Source organism: Humulus lupulus, chromosome 6 (genome assembly GCF_963169125.1).
Source record: "Humulus lupulus chromosome 6, drHumLupu1.1, whole genome shotgun sequence".
Taxonomy (NCBI): Eukaryota; Viridiplantae; Streptophyta; class Magnoliopsida; order Rosales; family Cannabaceae; genus Humulus; species Humulus lupulus.
In genome coordinates this window covers 106,626,903-106,645,425 of record NC_084798.1, presented here as the reverse complement: position 1 = coordinate 106,645,425, position 18,523 = coordinate 106,626,903, and the positions used below count along the sequence as shown (strand labels likewise).

General features: G+C 37.3%; 1 protein-coding gene across 6 annotated transcripts; it reads left to right on the top strand.

Moving 5' to 3' along the window:
- The first annotated feature begins 7,477 nt into the window (after positions 1 to 7,477).
- On the top strand, positions 7,478 to 18,026 carry LOC133782422 (uncharacterized). 6 transcript variants are annotated; one of them, XM_062221725.1, is made up of 7 exons: positions 7,478 to 8,045; positions 8,138 to 8,243; positions 8,693 to 8,820; positions 9,147 to 9,374; positions 15,301 to 16,686; positions 16,807 to 17,162; positions 17,235 to 18,026. In XM_062221725.1, the coding sequence occupies exons 5-6, from the start codon at positions 15,301 to 15,303 to the stop codon at positions 16,939 to 16,941; spliced, it is 1,521 nt and encodes a 506-aa protein (XP_062077709.1). In that variant the 5' UTR covers positions 7,478 to 8,045; positions 8,138 to 8,243; positions 8,693 to 8,820; positions 9,147 to 9,374; the 3' UTR covers positions 16,942 to 17,162; positions 17,235 to 18,026. The 6 variants fall into 6 exon arrangements, 5 of the variants coding, with proteins under 5 accessions (XP_062077709.1, XP_062077707.1, XP_062077705.1 ...); XM_062221723.1 differs by having other exon boundaries at positions 7,478 to 7,903; positions 7,974 to 8,045; positions 8,138 to 9,374; XM_062221721.1 differs by having other exon boundaries at positions 8,651 to 9,374.
- Positions 18,027 to 18,523: the final 497 nt, after the last annotated feature.

The following is an 18,523-nucleotide window of genomic DNA, read 5'->3' as shown; positions in this document are numbered from 1 at the left end:
CCGTTCTCATCAGATGACACGAGTATGGGCTCGGGGTGTGCTGGAAGTTTCTGCTTGCCCTTCCCTGTTAGGTCAGAACATCAGCAGCTCGTGGATTATTGGAGGGTTCCCTGATGGTCACTCTTGAAGCCTGCCTTCTTGGGGGCTGTGACACTTCCTGATGCTGCTCGGGGAGGTCTCATCCAGTAGCACTCCCTGTTGTGGACTCCCTCACATCTTGGTGAGGCGCCATAAGGCCGACTAGCCTTAAGTTGCTCTTCGTGACCAACTCTTTGATGCTTTTTCCAATGTCCGTCATACTGGCCAAGGAAACTGCCCTTATCTCCATCTCTGGAGTAGGGACTGGTCGGTACCATGGACCTAAACAACACAAAAAATTCTAAAGATGGTATAGAGAAGCTAGAAGAAAACAAGTGACCAATGAGCAAAAGATTTACCTCCTTAGGTGAAGGCCAGGTTGTCAGCAACCAAGTCTGTTGTAAGAAAGTATTCCTAGAAATACTTCCCTACACTGGACTTGTGGGTAATGTCGCTCAGGAAGGTGCGAGCAGACTCCTGGTGGTAAAAGTGGAAGAACCCCGTGTTGTTGTGGTTGGGGTTGGATTTGAGATCGAACAAGTAGTTGATCTCATGTGGCGTTGGTATTGGCCACTTCTTATGGTTATAAAGGATATAGATCGCAGATAATACTCTATATCCATTGGGGGTGATTTGGAAGGGGGCGACCTCAAAATAATTGGCCACCCCTTGAAAGAATTCGTGCAGAGGCAAGATTGCCCCTGCCTCGATATGATACCTCAACCAAGCGCTGAAGGTGCCCCCAGGCACGTTTGCCCACTGGTCGGGTGAAGGTTTGAAGAGGATTATCCCGGGAAGACTGTACTTCTTGAGATAATTTTTTACCATCCTAGGCGAAATAATGCTAGGACGAGCTACATACCATTCGACCTCTGGCCTAAGGCCATCGTGAGGTCAGGCTTTAATTTGTATTTCAAGTGGTACAGTATTTACAGGCTGTGGATTTTTAGAAGGCTCCTCGGTTCGAGGGGCAAGTTGATTAGAAGAAGGGTTGGTTGTCTTCTTCTTTCTTTGAGCAATAGATTTTATGCAACCCATATTCGTTGAACTGGTCGGAGGTCTGTTTGTTGACTTGTGTTGAAAAAAAGGAATTTCTGAAAATGGCAGTGACGATTGTTCTCGAACCCCGAACAGTAGCGCAAGCAAGTCATCGTCAATCGGCCTCTCACCTCCCCAAGGATCTTGCATGAAAACCTGGGAACAGAAAAGGGGAGATAAGAATCTACGACCAATAGACAGAAGAAGTGGAAACGTTGGGATAACGTTGCTCGTGTATAAAAGATAAGCTTTTATACGACCAGCAACATTCTAACGTAAACACTAAAAATATGTGAACAACTTGAAAAAAATGGATTAAAAAGCAGAAGTGAAAAGTTTTTTCAGGGAAACTTTTCGACTTCGAAAATAGGCAGGAAAAACCCAGATTTTTCTGAATAAATAAAAATCAAATTTTCACTTCGATTTTGCACCTTAAATAAGAAATCCTACTTCCCAAGCCAATTCCTAGGACTCATTTAGTGTTTTTTCAAATTTAAACTCCAGTCCTCTCATGCTACTACCTACGAGCCCAATTACCCCAAAATAATTTTTTCTCAAGAACATTCAAAAGCTCAAAGCACCGGATATAAGAAAACTAGAGAAATGAATGTTGCATGGCATATAAGAAAGAAAGAAGATCATGAAACTTACTTCAATGAAAGATTGAAGTGGGGTCGCGAGTGTTGATACAAGCGGCTGGGCAGACACACCTTGGATCGCCAAGTTTTTTTTGAGTTGTTGTAATGACCCAACTACTCTAGACTTTTGGTCCATTACGAAAACTATACATACTAACCCTTAACAAAACTTACAAGTGAAAATACCATAACTTTATTAAGAAAACTTGTAAAAATAAGAGTTAACTTACATAAAATCTCAAGTAGGATATGGGATCCCATTGTTTTAAAAACAAAACATAACATTATTTAGAATAAAACGGGATTACATAACAATGCGGAAAAATACATGTAAAAACCATAAAGACAAAACTACATCCTCGAATCGAATAACGCTCGGCTCTTGAATCCATTCCGCCTCAATACACATTCTCCAAGATACCAAGAACCTTTCCCGCCGCTAAGACCTATTTTCCTGCACATATAAACAAAAAGGAATGAGCCTAATGCCCAGCAAGGAAAATCTAACACATAGTTCATATACATAAATTTCATAAGAAACATAAAAAAAAACATAACATAACACTTATATCATACACATACTATAATGGCCATTATTACTTGGGGTCCTATAGACTAAACAAGTCATATGCCCATTAGATTAGTGGGGTCCTACTAGCTAAGTAGGTCATATGCCCATAATCTATTTGGGGTCTTGTTAGTCATATGGGGCATGAGTCTTGAGGAAAAGAAGAATGGTAAAAAGTGAAAAGTGAAAAGAATGAGTTATTTATATTGATCGAGGCACAGATAAAAAGGTAATGATGGGGCATGAGTTTTTGAAACATGGGGAAACGTGTTAGCCATCAAATTTTTTTTGGGAAACTGCAACAACCATAATTAGCTACTTTTTGAAAAGGCACTGACAGATGTGATAGGTCATATGAAAGGTCGGTCATTTAAGTTTACTTTATGCTGGTCGCAGTAAAATAAACTTGGGGGGCAAATGTTAACCCAGAAACGGTCTACCTAAAGACGTAGCAGGACTGGCCTACACGTGGGATGCACGTGGCAGTTTAAGTAAGTATAATCTATTCGACCATTGACTAGAAGAGAATTGACTCATCAGACATTATAATTATGGGCGACCAGCCTGGTCACGTATATTCATTTATTTCCTTCCGATATGTAATTTTACAATTACGCATTAGTTGTAATTTCTGTTATTATTTAGATACACCTGTATTAAATATAATTAAGGCCCATTGGCCCATATAGAACTCCTTGAGCCTATAAATAAGAATCAAAGGGCTCAAGAGAACGGACTTTTTTACTTTTGGGATTTTTACTTTTTGGAACTTCAGAATTTTCAGAGAGAAATAGAGTGTTTTTATCCACCATAATTGTATTCATCTGAAAGCTTGTAAAACTCGTGAATCCTAGTTCATTGATCGCAACTATTGGGATTTTACATCAATAAGAACACTAAGTGGACGTAGGTCATTATCATCTTATTGGGGCCGAACCACGATAAATCTTTTGTGTCGTTTATCTTGTTGTCTTGATTTCATCTCATTTTCTATTGTTTTAATTGAGTCTATGTCGTTGACCAATTTGAGGGTCAACAGGCATAATTAACTAATAAATGAACAATTATAATATTTAATGATAAGATAAATACAATTTTTTCCCCTGTATTGTGCAAAAGTTATTAATCAGACCGTGTGTTTTGTTAAATGATAATTCAGACACTTCTTTTTACAAAATGGATCAAAATAGTACTCTGGACTCAATTTTGTTTAAAATATTTTTCAATATATCCCAAATATCCAAGAGTTTTTTAATTTATGAATTAATTATATCATTAAATATACATTTTTAAAATAAATAAAAATATTTTAAAATAAAGTATTTAAGAAAATTGTTTCTTAATTAAAAATAAATATTTTTAATTCAAAATATAATTTAAAGTCAAACCTAAAATCTTAACTTTCATTTTTTTGTTTTCCTTTCCGCCTCTTCTTCTTCTTATTATTACATCATTGTTCTTGCAGCTAGCTCCCACGATAGCAGGCTTCCATAGCAGCAGATCTTGATCGTGTTCAAACAAAGGCGACAAGCTAGCATCAATGGCAAGACTGATAGATCTTGTTCGTGTTCAAGCAGAGGCGACAAGGTAGCGTTGAAGATATGGGTCATGAGATCTTAATTAAAAGGACAACGAGCGAAGCCTCTTAGTTGATGATGGATCTGGGCCATGAGACTCTAGTTCACGAGTCTCCCCTTGGAAGTTAAAGGACCCTCTGGCTCGAGCTTGTGTTCAAGGCAATGGAGTTCAAAACAGTGAGCTTAGCAAATTGGTTGTCAGAGCTTCATATATAGGTTTTGGGGGAAGCTTATTCATAGCTCCAAATGCTTTCTCCACTTCTTGTTATTCATCCAACGTAATGAAACCATGGAAGTGCATATTTGAACCATGGATTGGGTTTCTTTCCACTTTGCATCATGGTTGATTTAACAAATTTTTGTTTACTTCTTTGTATTTATGAATAAATTTGTGTTTATGAATTTTTTATTTTTTATATTTTGCTTTCGATGGATTTAGGAGAAATTTTAGTTTCTTAGGAATAATAAATTTGGGATGAGATTAGATGTTGAAAATTGATTTTTATTTTTATTTTGGTTTTCGTTATTTATATTTGAGAATTATTCATGGCCATCTCCCCAAGTAACTCAAAACCTTCATTCGTAGTCTTACTCATCAAAGCTTCTTCTATTGCAACATCAATAATAGTGTGAGTACTAATACACAAACCATTGTAAAAGTTATGGAACAACATCTATTCCTATATGCCATGATGGGGACACCTCCTTAATAGTGAGCGAGTTATTAATTTCAGATCGCAACATCATAACTTTAAGTTGTGGAAAGAATTTAGATAGGGCTTTTGAGAGAGTTCCTCCCATGTACTACTAAAGTAGTCATCAATGAATTTAGTCAAATTTTCTCCTTATCTCGTACCAATAATAGAAATAGTCTCAGTCGAATAAAATTGTCACCCAACCCAATATATTTGAAAGTTACACACAACTCTAGAAAGTTGGCAATATGAGTGTTGAGGTCTTCCAAATGTAATCCGCTATACTGCACCATAGACTAAACAATTGAGAAGATAGCATGCTTGCTTTCAAAATTGTTAGCATTAATGGCCGACATTCGAATGCTTGATTCTGTTCATTGGACGTGCATTGGCATTCTGCTCAGGAATGACCAAGTCTTGATTCACACCCTCATTCCTATTGATTATAGGTTCTCTCTTGGAACCTTTTCTCTTGTTCTTACAATTATGTTTACATGTCTTCTCTATCTAAAGATCAATTGGTTAAGGTTTAGTATCTTTAATTCTACGCATAAACTCAAATTTATTCCTTAAATAACTTATGAGATAGAAACAGAAAAAGTTAGAACAAAACTGGCAATAAAACCAAATTAGAATTAAACTGATTTTATTAATATTAAAAAAATTCATGGCAACGGAGCTAAAACTTTGTTGTGAAAATTTAGTACGCAAGTGCATGTAATCGTAAACAAGTAATAGAGAGAAGTAAAATTATCGTTCCCACAAAGATTGCTTATTAATTACCAATTTTCTTAGTCTTAATTATGATTGATTAACAAATGAATAATAAAATAAATGAATGCAAACAATTGACAATAACTTATATAATAAAAAACCTAGGGTTTGTTACTTCTCCATAACAATCATCTTGAATGTATCTATCATATTTTTACAACTTCTTCCTATGTTTAAAGTAGTTTTCTAATGTATTTCTTATTGTTTCTCAAGAGGTAGAAAGTAAAACTAATAAATAAATAAACTCCCTACATCTCTATGGAAATTTCAACCTATTAGGAGTCATTAAGAACATAAACTTCACACTACACATATTATATAGATATTCTTATCCTATAAGAATCTATGATTCTCTAACTATAGCATATTTAATTATAAATTCTCATATCTTAAATAAAAATCATAAATCATGTAAATGCTTATTAGGTACTCACAAGCAATAAACACAAATTAGAGAACTCAAACATATATATGAAGAAGAAAATATTAAATTAAACTAAATATCATTAATGATTAATGTTTGACTAGATCATAACTCTAAAAAATATATTTAATTCATCAAGAAATATAAAACAACCACGAAAGTTAATAAATAGTGCATAAAGGAAGATAGAAGAAAAAAACTCTAAGATGAATCGTCTTTGACTCTCCAATAGCTTTCAATAGTCTCTAAATTATTTAGGGCTTCAAAATATCCCCCTAAAATAATATAAATCATTATTTTTATAGTAGTAAGGTTGTTGAAAAGCATTTTCCAGATGTTGTGAGGACGAAAATAAACCAATTGTTTTATTATGATTTAAACATTTTTGTTGATATATTACACATGTGATCAAACACTAACATTTGAGAGGATAAAGGAAGGCTTGGTGGAAGGTTTACCTATTAGGATTGGTTAAATACCTAGTGAAATTGGTTAAGCACAAAGAGGAGCAAAAACTATTAAGATTTCACTGAAGTCAACATGAGCAGATTGACTTTTGTTGTAGACATTTAAAAAATTATCTTTTGTGGTCCAAATTATTTCTTTGGAGTATATAAGAGTACCCAAAAAGTTTGGAGGCATTGGAAATATTTTGGGTTGATGTACGGGACGAAAAGTCAGTGACAATGGTGTTGCATTGCCTATTGAGAGGCAATGCATCGCCTATCTAATGAAAGCTTAGACAGGAGATCACTACTACAAAATTAGGCTTTCCCGACACCCAACCATGACAGTCAACTCTGTTGACTGTCGTAATTGTTTAGCGGGACTCTACGCCGACGGTTAAAAGCTGTAGGCATAGAGACCAACGCCGACAGCTAATAACTGTCACTGTTGCTTTGACAGTCGCTATTGACCCCAACGCCAACAGTTAATTCGAGACCAATGTCGACAGTTAAAATGTGTCGCTATTGACCCCAACGCCGACAGTTAATTCGAGACCAATGCCGACAGTTGAAAGGTGTCGCTATTAACCCCAACGCCGACAGTTAAAAATTATTGTTATTGACCTCAACGCCGACAGTTAATAAAAGTCCAATAATGACAGTTATAAAATGTCGTCGAAATTCAAATAAAAAAATCTAAAAATATAATTAATATATAATTTAATTTTAAAAATAAACTATTTTTTTTAAATATATATTTATGAATATTATATATATTTATTAAAAAATTTTAAAACTAATTTTTTTATATTATTAACTTTTGTATTTATAATAATTTTTATATTAAAATTGAAATTTAATTATATAATGAGATAATAGATGGATTTATGTCTCCAATTATATATTATTTCTTGGAATAATTAATAAGTCACATTAATATTTTGAAATGGAGAATAAATTGAATTAAAAAGTTTTACTTTTGTTAAATTGTATTATTATTTATATTAATCAGAAATTTTTAAATTTGATAAATGAGATTTATCAAGAATTAAAGATTTATATTTTAAATTATGAGAATCAAAATAAAATAAATTTTGATCACCCATTAGTATATTATTGTTGGAAATAAATATTAAGATTCTTTTAATTTGAATAAAAAAAATTGTGTTAATTAAAAATGAATTTATATATTAAAATCAGATTTTTTTTGTAATTAAATAAAAAGAAAAATCTGAAAGATAAAACTTTCCCTTTCCCTCTTTTCCCTCTCTTCCCCGAATCTCTCTCTCTCTCTCTCACTACTGTGTTGCTTCAACCAGGCCCGAACGGTCATCGTCCCATCGCCAGAGCCGTACATGCGCCAGCCAAGTCGAACCACTGGCCCTCGAAACGTTGACCCCCGCGAGCTCACCATGGTACGCGCCGCCCAGGGCTGTCAACCAACAGTCCGAAGCCGTCCGCCTCCTACACTTTCTGGCAAGATTCCGACTACCTCGGGCCTCCCCAAGCCTAACCAGCATCACCACCATACTCCTCGTGGTCTAAGCTCCAAAACCCACCCAAGGATCGGCCTCACTAGTGGTCGAAAAAATAAAGGGTATTAGTCGGAATCCATGGAGGTCCGAATCTTGTAGTGGAACCACCGCCGTTGTCACCATTAGGCAGGTAAACAAAGCTTCAAATTTCAAACTAGATGTGTGTAAGTATATATATATGTGTGTGTGTGTGCATGCAGGATTTTTGCAGACTTCCAGAAATGTTTTCATCCTGATTCTCTAATCTATATACCAATTCCAACATTGTCCAAGTGAGTTGTATTTAAAAATCACCACTGATACTCAAAATTTTAAATAACATTTGTATCTTTGTTTATGATTATATGATTCCAATATTTTACAGCCATCATAACATTTGGAGAGATGCCCATGGTCCTTAGAGGACTTTCCATTACTATCACCCAGAATCTAAGGGGTTAGATTTTGCTGGACTGATGGATGACATTAAGGTAAGTTAATGTACCTTCTCAAAAATAATTATTAAGCTTTATACACAAATTTCAATCAGCCAAATTTGTTTACTCTAATCTAATGCACAACCTGCCAAACCTACTTTTAATGTCTATAGTCATAACTGAAAAAACGAATTGCACTACATCACAATCACAAATATTTTAGGCGTGGTTTGATTTTGTTTCTCTACACCAGCACAAATTAGCAGATACTTCTTTTAACTATGGACGGTAGAAGTATCATCTATATATATATATATATATTAAATATATGTATGTAGGAAGCTAGTATATTTTGGTGTATGATTACTCATCATAATTAAAGTATCCAATTATTATTGGTTAATATTCCTTTTTGGTGAATGATGTATCTATCTATCTATCTATCTGGTTCTTGTATATAGAAAATAAATGATATAGAAAAAGTAACAAGGTAGTCAGATCAGATCGTTGTCGTTGGAGAAATAAAGGCGCACATTGATGAGGGGAGAGCACATATATCATATCTGTCCCTGATGTTACCTACCATCGTCTCACTCCCAAAGACCAATTCATGGTTCTCTCCACTGATGGGGTAATTAAGAACTAAGAACTTATATTGATATTCTTAGATATGTTGGATTTTATAAACTGTTTCTGATTGGTGTGTAAATGATGAATAGGTTTGGGATGTGTTGATGAATGGTCTGTGATTTGCCTCTTCTTTCAGAATTAACATTATCCTAGATTGTAGACTTGAGATGTTTTTGTTGCACCGTTATTTGTTTCAATCAAAATAATGGGCATGCTTGCCTCTGTCTATGCTTTGCTTTCTCTTTTGTTTCAACCAATGGTTAGAAACTTGTCTTTGTTTATTAACAGGAAATATTAATAAAAGTTCTTCCTTATAAACCTTTATAGGGAACCAGCGGCCCCACACATTACCATGTCTTGTTTGATGAGAACAAGTTCAATGCTGATGCCTTGCAAGTTCTCACGAACAATCTCTGCTACACGAAAATACTATTCATTTTCATTTTTTGTTCTCCAATTTCAACATTCTATTGTGAACTATTTTTGTTGTTCCTGTTCTTGACCTGAATTTGGTTTTTCAGGTATGCGTTGTGTTGCACTATCCTAAGCGCTACGGTATAAATTCCTATTTTAGATTTTAATTATTTTGAGTTTTGAAATTATTTGCGAGTTACAAAACTAAAATGTAATTGTGTATGTTCATAGTATATTGAGAGTTAATTAGTATAATGAGTTGAGCTGTGATTTTATTGGACTGCACTGGGACTGTCATATGCCTTGTTTGTAGGATTTTAAAATTTGGAGATGTTCGATTTGCAGTTGTTGTGCTGCTCGTTTTTCTCGAAATTTACAGACTCTTGTCTAGTTACTTTGCAACTTTGTTGCATGCTCTTCCTAACCGACTTAGCATATTGTATACTAAATTATATATCATATGCAAAAAAAAATTGTTTTGCAAGCTGAATTATGATTTTCTATTTTGCGTAGACTCACATGTGAATTAGATTTATAAATTTGGATTAGGCTTATTCACAACTCGTTGTGTTACTTTAACAACTTTGTCTGGTATGCTAGTTGTGTTACTTTAACAAATTTAACAAATGTTATCTGGTATGCTTGTGTTACATATTAATAATCTATTATATTTATGTTCTCGGTGCTCTTATTTATAACTATATTATCTTTTCTTTTCTTGCTAAGTACCATGGACTTAGAATCTGATGCATATTTCTTAAAGAACTAAGACTAACTACTTGAAGTCATGAGGCTATCTTGTTTGATAAGAAAAATACAACTTTTATATAAATCATTTTTGTGACTAAAAACTAGTCATCCGTTTTATTTCTTCCGCAACCTCAAGTTCTCTATTTATTTTAGTTTTGGTTTGATTTTAATGGTGTTTATTCTGTATAGTAAGCTAGCTAAAACTCTACTTGGATATTTAAGAGAACGAAAACAATTATATAAGAGAACCAAGACAACAAGAAATTCTTCAAGTTATTGAGTATTATTTTCTTTCTTGCTTGTAAGAATTATGTACAGTGAGGATTTGATGTATTATTTACATTGAGAATAATGAATTTTTATTGAGAATTATTTGGTCTCATGGGGATTTGATATATTATTTACATTTCAATTGAATGAATAAATTTTGTATATATATATATGAATTTTTATTATGATAAATATATATTTTTTTACAAGTCATGGTAATAATTAATTATGTGAGCATTTTTTTTATTTAAATTTATATCAAAATTCAATTGTTAAAAATATAATTAAAAGTTTTAAAAAATATATATCGAAAAATTATTATTTATATATATATTTAATGTTACGTCGACACCTATTAACTGTCGGCGTTGCCAGCAATGACCACACTTATTAACTATCGGTGTTGCCAACAACGGCGACATCTATTAACTGTCGGCGTTGCTTGCAACGGTGACACTTATTAACTATCGGTGTTGCTAGCAATGACGACATGTATTAACTGTCGGTGTTGCCAGCAACGACGACACTTATTAACTATCGGCGTTGCCAACAACGACGACACTTATTAACTATCGGCGTAGCTACCCCTACGTAGGCATAGACAAATACAACAGTTAGTCGACTATCGTCATTGCTCAATAGCTATAGTTAAAAACTGTCGGGAAAGCCCGTTTTTGTAGTAGTGGATACATCCCCTTCTTGCAGGTGATGCATTACGTGGGTTGTCTGTATGAAGCCATATACTTACGTGTTTCAGTTTATAAACTCATTTCAAAATGCTCTAATCTCATTGGTTAATACTAATGATGGTTTGTATAATATTTAAGGGGTTCATATGAAATTTTGGTGAATTGATCACTCTCCACTCTCTCTCTCTCTCTATAACTCATAAAGACTACTAGTTTTCTTCAAGATCTTCATCAAGAAAGCTTAACTTGTTTGAAGACCAATGCTTGTTAATCTCAATCTCATTCCACCATTGTAGTAGCTTCTAGCAATCTCATATGGGAAGCAATCTCATATAGAGATTTTCGGACAACAATTCCAATTTTGTGAAGCCTTTTTGTCATCTTCATTGTTTATCACATAAAATAATAAACTCATGATTTTATGTAACTAGGGTTCTCTCTACAATGGTAATTTTTTCCCTTGATTTAATTTGTGTTATTCTTCTATTGTGTGTATTGTTATCTTGAGATTAATTCTTTTAAATTACAATATTCATTTTGCGTTTATAAGGCCATAATCCCAACAATCAAAATTATATATTCCAAAATCCTAGAGTTCTTTATTCCTAAATTGTCTATACCAAAGGTTCCTGTTTTTCAAAACCCTAATCCCAAACATCATGGAAGAAAGTTTATCAATCTCAGCCCTTTCATTTAACTCTCAAGATCGAGTGAGGTTAGTCGCTTTGATGGCTCTAACTTTGTTCTTTGAAAAGAAAAGATCAAGTTTGTCCTCACAACTTTGAAGGGTTACTGCATCTTGAATAAGGATTTGAAGGCTTTAGGTCCACCCAAATACATTGATTCTCAAGAAGTCATCAAGAAAAGGAAGAAGCAGAAAGAAGATGAACTCATATGCCGTGGTCACATCCTCAACGCTCTCTCGGATTACCTCTATGATCTCTACACCAACACTACATTGGAAAAGGAAATTTGGAAGGCACTTGAGAAGAAATACAAAGCCGAAGAAGTTACTAAAAAATTCCTTATAATTTAATACATGGAATTTAATTTTTTTGATAAAATACCTCTATGTCTTTATGTGCATGAATTGCAAGTAATTGTTAACATGTTATCTACTCTGAAGATAACTTTGTTAGAGTCCTTTATAGTGGATGTTGTAATAGACAAGTTGCCTCCATCTTCGAGGGGCTATGAGAAGAAGATACTCCATAAGAATGAGGAGATTTCATTGAAGGAAATCCTAAAGCACATAAGAATGAGGGGCTAGGGAATGCGACTTCTAAAAATCTACATAAGAATGAAGAGGAATTGGTTGCAACCTTGCGTGAGGTGAATGCCATTCGAGGCAAAGTGCAAGGATGGTTGTATGACACTTGTGCCATCATTCTTGTAACTTACGATAGAGGAATCTTCAAAAACTCTGAAGAGACCAAAGACGACCATGAAATCCAAATGGGGAAATTAGCATAAATCCAAGGTGATAAGCAAGGAAAATATGGATCTCTTCTTCACATTAGGAAAGAATGTTATTCTTACAAATGTTTTGTATGTTTCAGTTGTGAGTAGAAATCTTGTAAGTGGAAACTATTTTATTAGACTGAGCATCAAAGCAGTGTTAGAGTCCGGTAAGCTCATTTTATCCAAGGGAAACTACTTTATGGGAAAGGGATATGTTTGTGATGACATGATTAAGTTGTGTACTCAAGACTCTAAATTTGACAATAATATTGCTACCTCTTAATGCTATATGCTTGACTTAGATTCTATTACTTTGAGAAATTATAAACTTGCTCATATTGGTTATATCAAAATTAAAAGAGTTATTAAATATGGTTTAATTGTATATGATAATATTAAGTGTTGACCGCGTTTTTGGCCAACGATGTGTGAACGTCAAAAACGATAAAACCTTTAAGAGAAAATAAACGACACAGACGATTTTATAGTGGTTCAGCCCCAATGTGTTGGTAATAGCCTAATCCACTTAGAGTTGTGATTATAGACCTGCACTCAAGATCATATGAACCTGAGTCAGTTGAGTTTCTTTAGTGCAGATTACAAGAATACAAAAATTCTCTCAAATACAAGTATTCTCTCTCTAGAAAATTCAGATCAAAAGTTCAAAAGTAAAAAAATCCTCTTTATGATGCCAAAAGCCTTGTATTTATAGGCTTAGGATCGTACAGATGATATCCCCATAATCGGGATATTTGGTTATTCTCATTATATTTAATTTACAATAATATTCAAAATATAACAATACACTAAATTTGTGGGATAAATTGAGAGATTCCCGCGCATGCCAAGACTGATTCTTGTTGAAGCCATTTCTGGGAATCTTGACGTAGTCTTGCTCTATCTAGTCGATCCATATCACATTCAGCCTGGTCGACCACACCTTCACTGGGCAGACACGCACTTGACTGGGCAGACATGCACTTGACTGGGCAGACAAGCCCTTGGCTGGGGCAGACATGCACTTGACTGGTCGGACATGTTCATGACCGATCGGCCAAGGTCATGCCTGGTCGGACAAGGTCATGCCTGGGCAGACAAGGTCATGCCAGGGCAGACAAGGTCATGCTAGGGCAGACAAACATGTGACTGGTCGGACAAGGTCATGCCTGGGCAGAAAAGGTCATTCCTGGGCAGACAAACATGTGACTGGTCGGACAAGGTCATGCCTGGGCAGAAAAGGTCATGCCTGGGCAGACAAACATGTGACTGGTCGGACAAGGTCATACCTGGTCGGCAATGACACTTCTCTGGCCAGTCAAAATTCTTCATCGGTCTACCAGGTCACTCCTAAGCCAGGTCACCCAACCATTCCTTGATATTTGTCATTTCTATTGCCACGTCATCATTTTCAAAATTTGGGGATAACATTTGCCCTCCAAGTTTATTATATGATGTCTCACATAATAAAATTTTTTCTCCATAGCTGACGACACTATATAAAAAAAATAACTGTTTACCTTCCCGCCATGTAACAGACCACAACTCCACAGACCACTGCAATTAACTGCTCATAATCGTGGGGAGAAAAAATATCCCAGGAATTCCAAGGGTCCAAAAATAAATGGTAATTCCCATTTTTTTCTTCTTTAAATAGATCCCTACACTTCCCACATTCCCACATACACAAGAAAGTTAGATATCAAAAACCCTCTCATCTTTTTCTTCCTCCTTTGGCCGAAGCCTCTTGATTTTCCCCTTCTCTTGGCCGAAACTTCAAGGGTCTTCAAGGTGAATCTCTCCATTTCTTCAAGCATTCTCCAAGCAAATCAAGGGCTCTTCAAAGTTGGGTAAGTCTTCTCTTCCATCTTCACTTGTGTTATTTTTTTTAAAAAATTTCATGAAAATGCATGTGGTGGCCGAAACTCCATAGAGCATTTCTTCTTGAATTTGTCCATGAATCTTAGAGATATAATGTGTTTGGTGGCTGTTTTGATGTTGTTTAGATTATAGGTAACCCAATATTATCTTCAATTTCATAGGAATTTAAAGAAAAATAGGTCATTTGAACCTAAATCATGAATATGGGTCTTTGGATTTTGATGGCATATATGGGTTCAAGAACATTTGAAAACCTTTCAATTTCCCCATTTTGATCTTATGACTGTGTGTTTTGGGTGAAAAAATGTGTTTGTGCTAGGGATTTTACGCTTAGCTTTTGGCTTAGGGTTTATGGTGAGGTTTGGGTATGGGACATGGGGTATGGCCGTTTGGCCATTGTTTTTTTTTCTTTATAAAAAGTATGGTCCGATCGGACCATACCATTGCCCCTCGATCCCAAGGGCATCCGATCGGATGCTAGCCATATTCGGACTAGGGCCCTCGAATGCTTGAGCTGCTCGGACTAGACCCCACGGAGCCCTCGGACACGCTTCCTCGGACACCAGGTGTCCGGTCGGACACCCACGCAGACACGCTAGGGACGCTGGGCTCTTCGGACACAAGGTGCGCAGCTCCTCGGACCATGTGCACCGCTCGGATGAGGCGCAACCCCTCGGACCCAGGTGCGCATCTCCTCAGATAGCAGTGTCCGCTTGGACACCACACCACTCCTCGGGTGTCTTGGCATTTCTTGGCTCCTCGGACTAAGCTTGGCATGCCATAGGCACTTGGCACGCCACTTGGACCAAAAATTTTTCTATGTCCAAAACTTTTAATTCACGCTCACCCTAGGGATCTTAAGCACTTTTTAGGCACTTTAGGCACAAAATTTATTTTTTCTCCGTACATGCTATATTTTCACTACTTCGATAAATTTTTTCTAAGTAGAAAAATAAATTTTGTTCTTGTTGAATTTTATCTATATGGTTACTCACCTCCCCATTTTTTATTTTTTGTAGATGAATCGCTTTGACTATAGGGGAGGTGACAACCACACGAATTCCGATACGTCCATCCCGCAGTCGATCGAGACCCCGCAAAGCAGCGACTCCTCATCAAAGTCTCCCACCAGTCGCACTCCTGAGGATCGCCTCCGCCGCTTTAAGCAGATCCTTCACCGTTCAGCATTGTACTTTCTTCACGAAGAGCAGTTTCTTCATCAAGTTGAACAATCGACAATGAGGGTGAAGAAGTCCAATAGACTCCCCCAGGACCAGGATCCTCAAGTTGCTCGCAGAGCGGTGCAAAAAGTGGTGGAACGCAGTGAGGTCCACACTGCAGCTTCTTCGAGACCACCCCGCCAGGTGCCAAAATCAAGTAAGACTCGGAGACAAACCTCCCAGAATTTCGCTACCGAGGTCCAGCACCTGGCCGTCCAAAAACCAAGGAAGGAAGGAGAAGAAACACCTTCCTGGTTTACCGCCAAGCCTACAAAACTCAACCCCGGGATGTTCGACAAACACATCCAAGCCTTGGGTTTGAGAGGGGTGAATGTGATATTTCCGCACCCTCACCAGAGAGCCAACAGGCCCAGCAGACCATACTGTGCCTGGTCCAGGCACCATATCTTCGCAGGAGCGACCATCCCGCTACACCCTTTCTTCCGGTCAGTAGTGGATTACTTCAACGTCTCTCCCTTCCAGATCGCTCCGAATGGGATTCAGGCGTTGTCTGCGCTGTACATTCTCTACTATGTGCAAGGCTGGGATGAGCCCACTCCTCACGAGATACATTACTTGTTCGACTTCAGGACCAACCCAAGCCATAAGAACACAGGTTTTTTCCACCTCTTTCACAGGCAAAAGGGGGTTAAATACCTTTGTGGCATCGCTCACAAGTCGAACCCTGGGAAATACTATACAGAGTATTTTCTCACATCAGACATCAAAGCCAACAACTTGGTTTTTACACATGCGGGTCCATTCGATCAACCCTTGCCCACTCAAGAGATGTTCAAGCGAGCAGAGGAGTTGGCTAACATGTGTATCGAGGAGAAGGACGTGAAAAATTTGGTTACTGTGGACAACCTTCAGATGGTGGGCCTACTACCATGTAACCAAAACATCACAGTGGAGAGTACCATTGAGGAGAATAACGCGACTGATCAGTCCAACGCCGACACTGAGGTGGTGACTGACCAGTTTTCTCCTGGACCATCTCCTCACTCCTGTAGACCAGGCGATCTCGTCATTAGGGAGCCTCAGCCAGAGTATCAGTGCCGATCTGCTATTCCTGCCCAGTCCGAGAAGGGAAAGGCCATCCAGCCTGAGAGGGACCTGAGCTCATCATCCGACGACGAGGACGACTTCCTCGATCAGATCCTCAACTCAAGTCTAGTAGTCATAGTAATATGTTTGATAACTTGGTGATATGAGATTAATAGAACTGTAGTAGTAATATACTTATCCACATATCGCTTTATATATATATATATTTTAACAAATCTTGTGTCTCCTCTTTTGCAGATCCAGAGATGTTTAGGCATTACAACGCCCCTCCTGCCCCGAAGAGGAAGTTTGGAGAAGGAAGTGTCTCCACTCCCCCGAGCAAGGTCCCGAGGACAGTACCGCCTAGCCAAGGGAGACAACCCGAGGAGTTAGTTAAAATCCCGCAGTTGACCCTTTCCTCGCTTCCTCCTTCAGCGAGCCTAACCCCCACTCGTCCGACCGGCCCGAGCGAGGCACTACGCATTGCTAGTACCATTGTGAGGGGAGCAGCTGATCAGACTCTCCACGACGCTTCAACGATTCAAAGCTTTGAATCCTTCCCTCGACTTAATGTTGATGTTGTCTTACAGAGAGGGATTGCTCAGTTGGTGAATGTAAGTACTCTACCACAAGACAGTTTGTTACTTATATTCATACTTTGTAGTAACCTCTTGTTTTTCATGCAGACGCTCATGACCATCAGTCATGCTCAGCACCGAGCAGTAGACTACAAGGAGTTGATCAAGGTCTTAAATGATCAACTAGTGGAGGCTTAAGCTAAGGTGGATGCTCTTCAATCCAAGTTGGAGCGGTCAGAGAAGACTGTGGTTGAGCGAGAGGAGTCTCTTAAGGGGTTGGCTGATGGGAATGACAAACTAACCCAAGCCAACAAGTCACTGACTGATCGGCTAGACAAACTGACTTGTGAGAACGAGGGGTTAGCTCGCGAGAACGAGGGACTAATTCGCGAGAATGAGGAGCTGAAGCAGGAGAAGGAAGCTGATCTGACTCGCTACGAGGAGATCTGCTTCAACTGTTTTTATCAGGTGTGGAAGCTAAACAAGCCTCTCAACCTCGACTTTCTCACCGAAGAGATTAAGGCAGAGGAGCTTGCTAAATGTGAGGCCAGGGCTGCTGAGGAAGCTACTAATCCTGCCGGTGCCACATCTACTTCTCCCACGCTGTCATTCCGACTGGAAGGAGCAGCTGAAGCTAAAGAAGGGGTTGACCAGCCTGCCAGAGCCAACCAGTGACCCCTCATCTGACCAGAGAAGCCTTTGCCTAACCAGACAAGTTGTTATCCTACCAGCCCTCTATCATACTTTGTTTTGTGTTTTGTAATACACTGTTGCTCGTATGATCGAGCTGTTTGGCATTTGTACTTTACTTTTCTTTTTTTTGCTAACTTGAAACATTAAGTCTTTTTATACTTAAAACATTACAAGTTTATTGTGAATAGCAAAGTCACCCTGATATATGCCTTATATTTTCGCATGAGTACTTAGTTTTCTAACTTAGAAATTCTAGATATTTCATAAGTCTATACTAAGTATACTTTCTCACCCTCTTATTACTCTAACATTTTATGAGCATGACATTTATTGTCACACGAATATTTGCTTCTAGCTTAAAATTTTTAAAAAATTCCAAGTTACTTAAGCTTTGTCAAACAAGTTAGCTTAATGGCCTTTTTGGACTTCAAAAATTTACAAGTCAGCCTAAAAACAAATATCTTTGCTCGTGCTCTTATTGCCTGTGTTGAAGTGCACGCCAGTATACCCTATGTGCCCCCCAAGTGATTGAGGGTTGAAAAATCCTTGATCACTTGCTACTTGACCGAATTTGTCCGAGTAGTTACTACTCGTGAAACATATAGAATATACAAACATATTTCAGCAGTTAACCACTGCAAAAACATGCAACTATTTAAACGTTGGTCATTCATCTGATGGATACCGACCAGTTGAACACTGCC